The 14,337-nt window shown below is 44.0% G+C and overlaps 1 protein-coding gene across 1 annotated transcript in view; it reads left to right on the plus strand.

The window, feature by feature from the left end:
* LOC115098648 (guanine nucleotide-binding protein G(i) subunit alpha-1) overlaps nt 1-12,519 on the plus strand; it is a 235,577-nt gene extending 223,058 nt beyond the window's left edge. Inside the window, exons 9-10 of the mRNA XM_029615409.1 lie at nt 10,534-10,740; nt 11,095-12,519. Of these exons, the coding sequence (XP_029471269.1) occupies nt 10,534-10,724 (191 nt within the window). The 3' untranslated portion in view covers nt 10,725-10,740; nt 11,095-12,519. The remainder of the gene's footprint in view (nt 1-10,533; nt 10,741-11,094) is intronic.
* The last annotated feature ends 1,818 nt before the right edge of the window (nt 12,520-14,337 follow it).

A 14,337-nucleotide genomic window follows, 5' to 3' on the forward strand; every position in this document is an offset into this window, starting at 1 on the left:
TAATGATTTGATAGTGTTGGTGGGTATTCCTAGAAGCAGGGAGTTGCAATAGTCGAGCTTAGAAAGAATGATGGATTGTAGTACTAGCCTGAAGTCGGAGAAGTAAAGGAGGGGTTTAAGTTTTTTGAGGACTTGCAGTTTGTAAAAGCAGTCCTTTGTGGTATTATTTACGAACTTTTTTAGGTTTAGATGGTTGTCTAGCCATGCTCCAAGGTCTCTGACGTCAGGTGAGAACGTGTTATTTGCGTTTGGTAGAGAGAGGCTGGAAGAGATTGTGAGTGGATCCTGGGAGACAATGAGCATTTCGGTTTTATTAGCATTCAATACTAAGTTGAGGCTTGAGAGTAAATTTTTAATAGGCTGAAGGCATTCGTTCCAGTAAGTGATCGTTTTTTGAAGGGATTCTGTAATCGGAAGAAGGATTTGTATGTCGTCTGCATAAAGGTAATGAGTAAGCTTGAGGTTTGAGAGTAGATGGCAGAGAGGGAGGAGGTAGATATTGAAGAGGGTGGGTGAAAGTGAGGATCCTTGCGGGACTCCTTGCTCAGTAAGGATTGGATGCGATTCTTTGTTGTTTATCCTTACTTTGTAGAATCTGTTGCTTAAGAAGGAATGAAACCATCTGAGCGCTGTGCCTTTGATCCCTATGTTGGCTAGTTGGTCTATTAGAGTAGAGTGTTTTACCGTATCAAACGCAGCAGAAAGATCTAGAAGAACCAGCAGGTAGGATTGTTTTTTCTCCAGATTAACTAGTATTGTGTCCGTGAGAGATAGTAGGAGCGATTCGGTGTTTAGGCGTTTTCGGAAGCCATATTGAGCCGGGGATAGAATATTATGATCTTCCAAATAATCTGACAGTTGCTTGTTGACAATTTTTTCCATCAGTTTGGCAATGAGTGGTAAGTTTGCGATGGGTCTGAAATTAGCTGGGTCTGATGGGGAAGCGTTTGGTTTCTTTAGTAGTGGTTTCAGGATTGCTAATTTCAACTGGTTAGGAACTAAACCTTGAGAAAGGGATGTGTTGATAATTTCTGCAATTGGTTTTGAGATGGTGTTTGGTATGGCGATGAGGAGATTTGTTGGTAATGGGTCTGATGGGTGGGAGGAAGGTTTGAGTTTTTTGAGTGTGTTTTCAATCTCCAGTGAAGAAGTGATCTCGAATGAATCCAGGCTTGTGTTTAGTTGTGGCAAGGCTGTGAGATGGTGTGTTAGGGTAAGGCTGTTGGATGTGATTGATTGTGTAAGGTTGGTGATTTTTGTCTTGAAGTAGTTGGCTAGTTCGTTTGCTTTGTTGAGAGCTTGGTGGTCTGGGATAGTAGGAGGAGATGGTTTAGTTAAAGAGGAGACGTACGAGAAGAAAGCCTTTGAGTCGAAAATGAAGTGGTGTATTTTTTTTGCATAGAATTCTTTCTTTGTTCTAAGGATGGTAGTCCTGTAGGTGTTGAGGAGGGATTTGTAGATGGCATGTGTTGAAGCGGTTGGGTTTTTTCTCCAGCATTGTTCTTTTTTTCTAAGAGATTGTTTTAGGGATTTAAGTTTGGGTGTAAACCAAGGTTTTCTATTGTCTAATGTAGGTTGTATAGTTTTGGTTGTGGTTGGGCAGATTTGATCTGCAATATTGTTGTTAATATTGATCCATGAGGTAGTTGCAGTTGTTGCGTCTGTGAGATCTAGTTGATTTAATGCTTCGGACATCTTTTCGCTGAGTATGTCTGGGGAGCATGGTTTCCTGAAGTGGATGGTGGATTTGGTAGTGGTTTGAGGAGGTGGGATGTTGATCCTGAGGGTTGTGTGGATGACTCTGTGGTCTGACCATGGAACTGGTGAGCAAGTGGGGTTGGTATGAATGTTAAAGGGTTCGTTAATAAAGATGAGGTCCAGAGTGTGGCCAGCCTTGTGGGTAGGACTGTTGATAATTTGAGTAAAGCCCAAATGGTTGAGTGAGGAAAGGAGTGTTTGGCAGTTGATGGATTGTGGAGCAGCATCTACGTGTAAATTAAAGTCTCCGAGGATTATAGCAGGTTTGTCGGCGTTTATGTGTTTGGCTATAAGTTCAATCAGTAGAGAGGGATCTAATTCTAAGGTTCCTGGTGGTGCGTAGACTAAAGCTATTTGGATTTGTTCGGATTTAAAGAGGGAGAATTCTATTTTATTGGAGGAGTTGGTAAGTTGTAGGGTTATATTAAGTCCTTTTTTTGCTGCAAGGAGGAGTCCCCCACCTCTTTTTTTGGGTCTGGGGACAGAGAATAAGTCGTAAGATTGTATGGGCAGCTGATTTGTGAGTACAGTATCTGTGTGTTTTAGCCATGTCTCTGTAATTGCACAGATATCTGGATTGACTTCTATGAGGTAGTCACTGAGGATGTCCATTTTTTTGGAGAGAGACTGAGCGTTGAATAGTGTTAAGGTAAACAGAGAGAGTCCTAGGAATTGTGTTACCATTAGATCACATCCCTTCCAATCTGCTGAGCTCCATCCCCAATATCATTGCTAAACCTGTCGCAGACATCATCAACTGCTCACTAGCTCAAGGCCATGTCCCCAACCAACTCAAGCTGGCAATGCTCAAGCCTCTCCTCAAAAAACCCACCCTTTCCACAACAGACCCAGCCAATTTCAGACCTATAGCAAATCTTCCAATGATCGCCAAAGTGATGGAGAAAATTGTAAATAGACAACTTTCAGAATTCCTAGACGAAAACAACATCCTTACCACAAACCAATTTGGTTTCCGTAAGACCCGGAACACCGAATCGCTATTAGCCTCACTGTCTGACACCATTCTCCTTAATCTGGAAAAAGGCCAACCTTGCCTCCTCGCACTTCTGGATCTCTCATCAGCGTTCGACACCGTGAACCACTCATGCCTTTTACAGCGTTTAGTCGACATTGGCATAACAGGAACAGCATTTAAATGGTTCAAATCGTTTCTTGATAACAGGTTTTATAAGGTCAAAATAAGTAACAAAGAGTCTCTCCCCATTGCATCCAAGATGGGCGTACCACAAGGATCATCCCTCTCACCCACTCTTTTTAATATCTACCTGCTGCCTCTCTGTCACCTTCTCTCCAATCTCAAGCTCACACACTTCCTTTACGCGGATGACATACAAATACTCATACCCATAACAGAATCTATTCACAAAACCATGTCATACTGGAATAACTGCTTATCGTCAATAAACAATGTACTGGACAGCCTCAACCTGGTTCTAAACACAAACAAAACTGAAATCCTCCTTATTGCTCCTGAAAATTACGTCCCACCTAACAATTCTACTTCTAGCCAATCCACTATCAACTCCAAAGACATCTCTTCGCCACAAGTAAGAGACCTTGGAGTACTCCTAGATAACAAACTCAGCCTCAACAAATTCATAAACAACACTACAAAGGAGTGCTTCTTTAAACTGCAAGTATTAAAAAAATTAAAACCACTACTACTCTACAAAGACTTCCGCCTGGTTCTACAAGCCATTATACTACCGAAATTGGACTACTGCAACTCACTCCTTCTCGGACTTCCCGGTAGCACCACTAAACCACTTCAGATGGTCATGAACGCTACAGCCAGAATTCTTACAAACACCAAAAAAAGGGATCATATCACCCCAATTCTCCAGCACCTACATTGGCTACCTATCAAATACAGAATTCAATTTAAAACCATTATGATGATACATAAGGCACTACATAACATCTCTCCTCTCAATTTAACTCATCAACTTCAGCCACACACTTCTAAGAGACCGACTAGAAATGCGTACAGAAATATGCTACGCACCCAGCCGGCGAAAACCTCCTTGAGAAAACGCGCACTATCCACAGCCGGCCCCACTCTCTGGAACACGCTCCCTCCAGACCTTCGCCTCGAACCCTGCTACATAACATTCAAAAAGAAGCTAAAGACTTGGTTTTTCGCTCAAGCTTTCCCGGAGAGCTAAGAACCAGTATAACACAATATCTGCGTAGACTCAGACAGACCATTACCTCATGTAAATAGTTACTGTCTATTTATTTATTTATTCCATATCACTATGTAACTAGATATGTTTTTAACCACTGTAACCTCCTCCATTTCCCCTGCCCCTTTGGTTATGCTGTTAAAAATGTTAAAAATGTTTCGATGTAAACTGCCTCTCCGAGGCATCAGTTTTATTTCCATGTAAACCGGTGTGATATGTATATTATACAGGAACATCGGTATATAAAAACTAAAAATAAATAAATAAATAAATACCGACAACCGTTTGCACATCATGTCGGTTTACAAGTAACTTACAACCAAAGTATATATAGGCATTGCCTTTACAAAGAACAGTATGCAAAAGAACGCAGTAACAGAACAATAACTAGATAAATTGAAGAGGGAGGGGTTCAGATTAGGAGTGACAAGGGAGGGGGCGGGGGGAGGGTGTAAACAATGACACAAAGGGATAGGTTGTTGAGGGCTGCTCGGGCTTGGTCAACCTGGCCCTTGGCTTCCAGGGTCATATCAACCACGTGCTTCAGCTATGCCTCCCTGAGCACCTTTGTAAGGCGCAGAATTTCAGCATTGCGCTGTCTATTAGCCTTGGCTACATAGGCAATAATCTTCCCCCCGCATAACCGCTTTCCCAGCCTCCTACAGCGTAGCCGCCGAAACATCTGAGGTAGTATGAATTTCCACGTACTCCTTCCAGTGGCACTGCAAATAGAGATGAAAATCTCGGTTTAAATAGAGATCTGGTCGCATACGCCATGAATATGGGGGCCTCAGGCCTTGCGCACAGGTCAAAAGGACCGATACGGGGTGATCTGATAGAGATATAACCCCAATATTTGACTTCTCCACCCTGGAGAACCACCTATTCGAGACCAGTAAATAGTCCAAGCGTGAATAGGTCTGGTGGTGATTGGAAAAAAAAAAAGTATAGTCCTGCTCACCAGGATGCAGGACATGCCACACATCCAGGAGCTGCAGTTCGGAGCATAAAAAGTTAATCCCCTGATGTCTGTCAGCTACGACGATAGGCTTGGGCGGTTTGCAATCTACCTGCTTGTTGGCCACCACATTAATGTCACTGCCCAGCACCAAAACATGGTCGGAAAAGTCTGCCAGCAAGCCCACCAAGTGAGAGAAAAATTCTTGTGAGTAAATGTTGGGGGCGTACACATTCAGAACACCACCTTCTGCTGGTAGAGAACCCCGGCTGCAACAACATAGCGACCCTCCTTGTCATGACAGGTTCTAGTAATTTGGAATGGCAAATGTTTATGAATAAGTAAGGCTACTCCTCGTTTGCGGACCATGCAAGAGGAGTACAGACAATGACCCACCCATCCGGTCTTAAGTTTCTGATGTTCGGTATCGCACAAGTGGGTTTCCTGGAGAAAAACCACCTGGGAATGCATACGGTTAAATTGAGCTAATAACTTTTTCCGTTTAAGAGGGGAGTGGATTCCATCTACATTCAGGGTGGTTACTTTAACCTTTGCCATTCCATCGTCCATCATACAGTGTTATTTGCCAATCCACAGGTAGGGCTTGTAACCCACACAGTATTCAACCTTGCAGCTTCCCAGCCTAAGCTGCAAGCTCCTGATGCCACATACAAAGTCCCCCAAAAACCCTGGTTTCAGCATCTCTATTCCCCATCGTAAACCCCCCCCCCCCCCCCCCCCCCATTGTCCCAGCACTTTTGATTGCAAAACCCCCCACTGACACCCCCCAGCCAGGCCCATACACATAAACACTCTGCCCACACCACATTCACACACCCCAAGAGGCCCAGAGCCACTCCCCCTCCCACCTTGTTTCGATGGTGGAGAGAAGCTCCCCTCTAGTCCCCTGCCAGCCCCCCGACCCCCGCAACTGTTAACAAAACATTTTAAAATAACTTTTCAAGACCGGAGAAACCCTTGGATCCCACCGAAGTTACCATGGCCTAGGTCTTGAGGGGCTCAGAACCCATAGCCTCAATTTCAAGTCCCAGAGCAAAGTTCGCAGTGCCAGGCCCAGCAATCTACAAATGTGCAGGCAGGAAGTAAAGCCCACGACCAGCGATCAAGGGAATGCAACTTGTCGTCAAGAGCTCAAGCCAGCCCCAGAGAACCGCCAAGGTTAGTGAGGAGGCAAGCAGAGCCCCCAGGAAAGTGCCCTTCACTTTCCACCAACGCTCGGTAAGGTGGCTATAAACCTCTCTGCGTCGTCCTTACCGGTGAAAAGGAGAACTTTATTATTGTGGAAGACACGCAGTTTGGCCAGATAAAGCAGTCCAAACTTAATGCCTCGCTTGTGTAACTCCATGCACGCAGATGACATAATTTTCCGCTGTGCTGATATTCTATGGCAGCTTGCTGTTTGGACGCTCTCATTACCTTAGTTTTGTGAGCCCAATTTAATATTCTCGCCAGCACCAGCCTGGGCCTCACGGCCCACTCTCGCAGCATTCCAACGCGATGGACTCGTTCACAAATCATCGGGGCCGTGGAGAAATCCAGACCCAGCTATGCCGGCAGCCAGGCTTCCACCAAGTCAGGCAGCTCACTGTCCTTAACTGACTCAGGCACTCCTATGATACGGATGTTATTCCGCCGGCTTCTGTCCTCTAGGTCCCTCGATCTTTGCTAGCAGTTCTTTGAGTGGCCTGTAGCACCTCCACGTGGTGCTCCAACTCGCCGAACCGGTCGCCATGGTCCGATAGGACGTGTTCTGCCTCGTCTAGTCTTTTAGTTTATCCTTCCAGAGTCGATTTGATGTCTTCCATAGAGGCTTGTATCTTAGTAAGGTGAAGATCCAGAGCCGCCGTGACACTTTGAGAAATCTGAAGCAGAGCATCTGCAGAGAGAGAGTCTAAAACCTTGGCCCCTGCAGGGGCCTCCGCCATCTTAGAAGCGGGGTGGCGAGGGCGGCATACAGCACTTTTCCGCGTGCTTCTCTGTCACATCGCCCGCTCCTCTTGGAGATGAGTAGAGCCCTCAGAACAGGGGGGTGTCTGAGTGTAGGGCATTGTATCCATCCTTCAGATGGTTCCCGGAATGGAAGCTCCAGTCGGGCGAGTCAGGGCAGAGGACGCAGGCCCTAAACTTGCGGCACGGCTGCAGCGGGATTTGCAAACCTTGTGGGCAGGGCACCAGACCAGGGTCAGGCAGGGAACTGCTGCAGGGCGCCTGCTCAGCTCAATCCATCTCCCTCCCACTCTAGCATCGGGGGGAGGGACTCTGGTGCAATGGTTCCCAAGTTTTGCCGTGGAGACTGTAATCAAGGGACTTTACCCTCCGGCCTGCATGCCAGCTCAATTACAGTACCTTTCTGGAATTTCGCCCGCTTCCCGTGCCTCTCATCGGCTTCCAGGCACTGCAAGACCAGCACAAAGTTACTCTGAGAGCTCCAGAGGCAGAGCACTGTGGGACCACTCGTTTAAACTCGCAGTAAGGGGGGGCAGTGCATCAGGCCGGATGCCATCTTGGAGCCCCCGCGTTGTCTTCTCCTTCTGGCCAAATCCGCCGCCACCTCCAATCACTGGAACTGTCACGTTAGGGTATCCAATGGCATTAGAAGCTCCCCCCAAGTTGATGGTCAGTGAAATCGCCGCTATATCCGGGAGCTAGTGGAGGGGAGACGGGCAGGGGATCGTGGTGCTCAGATTGTGGCCGTCCTTACTGGTGATGTCATCTGCGGCCTTTGACACCGTCATTCATAACATACTTCTCATCCGCCTATCTGAGATCGGCATCTCAGGTACTGCACTACAATGGTTTTCTTCCTACCTCAACAACAGAAGCTACATCGTAAAAATAGCTAACTGCGAATCCTCCCACATTCCCCTCACCCAGGGCATCCCTCAGGGCTCCTCCCTCTCCTCAACACTTTTCAACATTTACCTCCTACCCCTCTGCTACCTCCTCTCTGACCTTGGCCTAAAGTTTTTCTTGTATGCTGACGACGTTCAAATCCTCATCCCGTTTCACTTCTGGGAATCATGTCTTATCTCAATCAACACCCTTCTCTCCAGCCTACATCTCGCCTTAAATGCAACAAAAACGGAGCTCCTTAGGATCTCCAATCCCTCAGTACGCACGCTCCCAGCCTTAAGTAACTCCTCTCCTCTCCCTGACGCATCCACCCGCAATGTGAGAGATCTCGGTGTCTCTCTTGATCAACAACTAAATTTCAAACATATCTACAATACCATAAAAACAGGTTTCTACAAACTACACACCCTCAAGAAACTTAAACCCCTACTACATACCCAAGACCTCCATATAGTCCTACAGGCTACTATCTTATCTAAACTGGATTATTGCAACTCCTTACTTCTGGGCCTCCCGTTCTCCACGATCAAACTCTGCAACTACTGCAGAATGCTATGGCCAGAATTCTCACAAACGCCCGTAAATCCGATCATATTACCCCAATCCTAAAAGACCTACACTGGTTACCCATTGCCTCCCGTATAAAATACAAAATACTTACTATTCTTTGACTTGCGATCTGCCTGTAAGGCTTAATGGCAAACGTTTTTCCCGAACTAGCTACCTCCCTTTAGAACTGGATTTTCTTTTATAAACACTTCTCTTAAAGCATTGTAATGAAATGTCCTTACATCTCTGCCTTGGGGACTCAGCTCACTCAACCTGCTACTCTTTTAGTTTAGATTATTTTTCAACTACTTGTGGTTCCCTCCCGATGCAGTCTCTTCAAAACATATCCGGGCACCATAAATCTATTGACATAACCTTTTTGGCTTGATGCTGATAATTGAACTCTCGGCTTGCTCGTACACAATTTAATAAAAATCTTGTATTTGAACTCTATGGACATTGCTGAACTTTTGTGTCCTTCCTCCTTGCATTGATCCTTTAAGATCTTTCATCACAAATTACGCTAGTCGATCAACCATCAGTGATGAGTCCAGAACCTGACCTCCCTGAATTGGATTTGTATGCAATGGTTTCAGTAGTGCTACATGGAAGGCTAGGTGGATTTAAAGGGAAGCAGACAGCTAGAGCTTGAATGAAAGTGGCCTCATGGCTCACTTGCAAGATTCCCTGCTGCTTGTTTCAAGGGTTGTCTGTTCAAGACCAGCTGGGCCTGATGGTCCCACTCTGCTGTTCCTCCTTTCAGACATACCTGAAGAAAGTCTTTGTCATCTTACTGTACCTCTTTAGCTATCTTTTCTGCCACTTGCCCTTTTGCCTTCCTATTTCTCCTGCTTCTTTCAGGTTACCCAGATATTACTCTTTCCGAGATGCCTGATATGTTTGGAATGCTATTTATTCATTCATTTATTAATTTTGTGTTTTCAGCCAACTTTTTTGAAAATAGCCTTTCCTCTTATTTAATACTTATAGTTTAAAAGTTACCGTATTTTTCGCTCCATAAAACGCACCTGGCCATAAGACGCACCTAGGATTCAGAGGGGGAAAATTAAAAAAAAAATAAAAATGGTGTGCTAAACTGGTTGTCCATTGCTCCTACCATGTGACAGGGTCCGACCAATGGCACCGGTAGCCCCTGTGACATAGTGGGGTAGATTTACAAAAAATGCGCATTCGCGTACTTTTGTTGGCACACCAGTCGCAAACAAAAGTACACTGGATTTTAGTAGATACGCGCGTAGCCGCTAAAATCCAGGATCGGCGCGCGCAAGGCTGCCGATTTTGTGCAGCCGGCGCGCGCCAAGCCGCGCAGCCTGCCTCCGTTCCCTCCAAGGCCGCTCCGAAATCGGAGCGGCCTCGGAGGGAACTCGCTTTCGCCCTCCCCTCACCTTCCCCTCCCTTCCTCTATCTAACCCACCCCCCCGGCCCTATCTAAACCCCCCCTACCTTTGTCCGGGGATTTACGCCTCCCGGAGGGAGAAGTAAATCCCCGCGCGCCAACGGGCCGCTAGTGCGCCGAGACGCGACCCAGGGGCGGTTCCGGAGGGCGTGGCCACGCCCTGGACCGCCCCGGGCCAAAACCACGCCCCCGGGCCCGCCCCCGAAATGCCGCGTCCCGCCCCCAAAACGCTGCGTCGATCGGCCCCACCCCCGACAAAAAACCCCGGGACTTACGCGAGTCCCGGGGCTCTGTGCGCGCCGGCAGGCCTATGGAAAATAGGCGCGCAAGGCCCTGTTCGCGTAAATCCAGGCGGATTTACGCGAGCAGGGCTTTTAAAATCCGCCCCAGTAAGGGCAAAGGGCCACCGGTGCCATTCTGATTACAGGCAGCCGACGACCCAAGAGCAGGAGATCGCTCCCGGATCCCTGCTGGACCACCAGGGACTTTTGGCAAGTCTTGGGGTCAGGAGGGGTGGGGGGTTGTAGTTAATTATTTTTTTTTATATTCGCTCCATAAGACGCACAGACATTTTCCCCCCACTTTTGGGGAAAAAACAAGTGAGTCTTATGGAGCAAAAAATACAGTAAATAAGCTAATATTTTAATAGCTTTTGGAAATCATAGCAAAATGCTAAAATGGCTCACAAAGAAAAGATTATGACAGTATTATTTAAAGCATCCATTTTAATTTTGGGTTAGTTAGCATTATTATATTTATTTTCGTTTTAGGGTCAAATACTTATGAAGAGGCTGCTGCATACATTCAGTGCCAGTTTGAAGACCTGAACAAGAGAAAGGATACAAAAGAAATATATACCCATTTCACTTGTGCTACAGATACCAAGAACGTACAGTTTGTGTTTGATGCTGTAACTGATGTTATCATAAAAAATAATCTTAAAGACTGTGGCCTTTTCTAAGACCTTGCATCAAATGGTAAATTGCTTTTATCTAATTAAACAGATTTAAAATAAAATGTGCTGTTAATGGGGCAATTACAGTACTTGCAAAACTTTGTACCTGCTTTTTATGCAGGTAGATTTTTTTTACAGAAAAAAATGTGCATAGACTTGACAATACAATCTACATGTTTTATTTTCTTTCAAAATTATGCCCACAGGAATGCAACTCAAAATGTGGTTGAAAAAGCCATATGTTATTGTTTACCTACATAATTGAGTTTGAAAATTGTCATCCTTTTTATTTTTTCCAAACATTTCTGATGTTTTCTGTAGGCATCTCTAAAACTCATTTAGATACTTATACCTTTACATTTTTCCCTTTTTTTAGGTTAAATTTCACAATATTCTCGCTTGACAACTTTGAGAGTGACATAAGAAGATTCGTGCTGAATGATGGACCAGTACTGTACTCACCAGTTTTAACAGCTTTATTTATGTTCATGTCTTGTAAATTTTAAAGTAATTAGTATTAGTCCACCATGAAAAAATATCTTGATTGTATGTATACTTGTAATTGTAGGAATGTGTTTGTACAGACATTGAACTGAATATTTTAAGTTTCAAAATGTCCTCTACTGTTCCTCTGCATTTTATGAGATGCTTTGACAGAGGACAAATGTTTGCCTTCCTATTATTTAAACATTGTAAATTTCAGTTTTCTTTCCCTTTAAACATGCATGCTACCTTTTCCTCTGTTTTGTTTTTGTTTGTTAGTAAAGTAAATTAGACCCATTAATACTTTAAGACTTTCTTACTTTTGCACAAACTTAAGTGATATAACACAAACGTTCCATCCTAATTTAAACCTTCACTGTGCATTTTTACTATGTAATACGTCTTGTGCATTACCTTACAGGTAGTGCCAAAAATTAATTTTTATACATTTTAAAATTGACTTAGCTTTTTTTTGTAAATACGTTTTCCAGATAGTTGTCTTGAACATTTATTGTAGGCTATAAAATGCCAGCAAAATGATTTTGAAGACAATCATATTGGAGTTCTCACCTGCTTAGCATTCTGAACACAATAGAATACAAAAGGAAGAAACATTATCTCTGAATCTGTGGATAGCTTAGTTACATATTTTATTATAATCCAGCACACTTTCAACTTTTTGGTTTTGATGTCTAACCTGAATGGAGTTAATTCAGTTTTCTGTGCATTTCTTACTGAGTGCTGTTTAATTGCCTAGAAATAATGCTTAATTTCATTAAGAAGCTCCATTATTTTGCCTTGAAAGTTCTGAAGTTATTTTTAAGGAAAGAGTTAAATTAGAGGACATTTAATAATAGAAACTATTTTGTTGTCTCACTGAGAAATATTGTTTGACACACACTTTATAGAAACAAATTTCTCACTGTGAGCAGGCTATTTTTTAGTCTGCATCGCTGTTCATTAGTTGATATGCCCTGAATCTGTATCATTTTGAATTTCACAGTATCATACAGATCAGTCATTAGTTTTGTGATATTAAAATACATTGAGTGAAAGCTATAATTCTATTTGTATTTTCCTTATAGTTGTTTTATATTTCGGTGGAAGAAATTGGGACTAAATGGACTAAATTTATTACAGTTTGTCTAAATTCTTTGTGCCTTGCCTGAAGAGAAATATTTCCATTAATGTTACTGATGGAAGACTAGTATGCATATTGCAAAGATGAGGATGAAACAGAATTGTCGTTAACATGTTAAAAAAAAAAAAAAAAAAAAAGTATGCACACATGTTGATAAATATTGCTGATGGACTCCTGGACTTTATCATGTATAATTGTTACTAACCAATTCTAATAAATCATAAGGTTTTTAAAATTTTAAAATTTTGTTTTTCTTAAGAATATATACACTTCTAATTTTAGTATGTTTAGAAATATATAATTCAGTATGCTTCCTTTCAACACACATGGAGTTAAATCAAAAAGAATATTGAAAAATGTTTTTTTAACCTAGGTGTTGACATTGGCAAATTTCGATGCACATCTCTTCTATGAGATTGGATCATTGGCAATACATTTGTTTACCTTAACTGTTGTGTGATTCTGCTGAGCAACTTAAGAACATAAGAAATTGCCATACTGGGTCAGACCAAGGGTCCATCAAGCCCAGCATCCTGTTTCCAACAGTAGCTAATCCAGGCTACAAGTACCTAGCAAGTACCCAAAAATTAAGTATATCCCATGCTACTGATGCTAGTAATAGAAGTAGCTATTTTCTAATTCAACTTGATTAATAGCAGGTAATGGACTTCACCTCCAGAACTTATCCAAACCTTTTTTTAAACCCAGCTAACTTACCGCACTAACCACATCCCCTGGCAACAAATTCCAGAGTTTAATTGTGCGTTGAGTGAAAATATTTTCTCAAATTAGTTTTAAATGTACTACATGCTAACTTCATGGAGTACCCCCTAGTCCTTCTATTATCCAAAAGAGTAAATAACCGATTCACATTTACCCGTTATAGACCGCTCATGATTTTAAACATCTCTATCATATCACCCCCTCAGCCATCTCTTCTCCAAGCTGAACAGCCCTAACCTCTTTAGTCTTTCCTCATAGGGGAGCTGTTCCCTCCCCTTTATCATTTTGGTTGCCCTTCTCTGTACCTTCTCCATCGCAGCTCTATCTTTTTTTGAAATGCAGCAACAAGAATTGTACACAATATTCAATGTGTGGTATCACCATGGAGCGATAGAGGCATCATGACATTTTCCTTTTATTCACCATTCCCTTCCTAATAATTCCTAACATTCTGTTTGCTTTTTTGACTGCCACAGCGCACTGAGCCAACAATTTCAATGTAATAATCAATTATCTTCATAGAGATGGCGTTATTTCCTAGCGTGTAGCAGGTGGACTCAGGACCAATGGGTATAGTGTACTCCTGATAGCAGTTGGAAACAGATCAGATTTCAATCTGACATCAGCCCCTAGTACATATACCCCTGCAGGAAATGCAGCTCTTCAGTATCTTCCGTCTCCATAGCAGTTAAGGACTATCTGCACGCTCTCACAGCGTTAGAACAAAATTCAACAGACAAAACCCAAATTCGGGAAAAAACTTTCCTCTGAAGAAGAGCCTCGCTTTCCTGCAGTGATACCCTCGGGTCCCTCCCTAGTTGAGAATTCCCAAGGTAATTTCCGTGGTCCCTCGGAGGTGAGCCTCGGTCCGGCGGCCGAATAGCGGCAAGGACCTAGCCCCCGATCTCGGGCGCGGCTGAGAGGCAGCGGGTGCACCCTCGAGCGCGGCGGTGAAGGTATTTGCCCTCTCCCCCTGCAGCCGGAGACCGCCCGGGACGAAACCGGGAAGCGCCAAAGAAAAGGTAAGGTAGAAATCTTCAGCATAGACTCCGAGGTTCGAGGAGTCACACAGGTCGCCGGCCGGGACCTGTGCCACCGGGTTGATCCGCCCTAGCAGGGCCAGGCCCTGGTTGGTTTCAAGGGTCCTCCCACGTGGAAACCCTCCGAGGTGGTTGCTATATTGCCCATGTGGTCGCCGTAGCCATATTGGCCATATTCACCGCTCGGTCCGCTGTCTCAATCGGGCGCACAAAATACATGTGCGCATAAAGT

This window comes from Rhinatrema bivittatum, chromosome 9 (genome assembly GCF_901001135.1).
Source record: "Rhinatrema bivittatum chromosome 9, aRhiBiv1.1, whole genome shotgun sequence".
Taxonomy (NCBI): Eukaryota; Metazoa; Chordata; class Amphibia; order Gymnophiona; family Rhinatrematidae; genus Rhinatrema; species Rhinatrema bivittatum.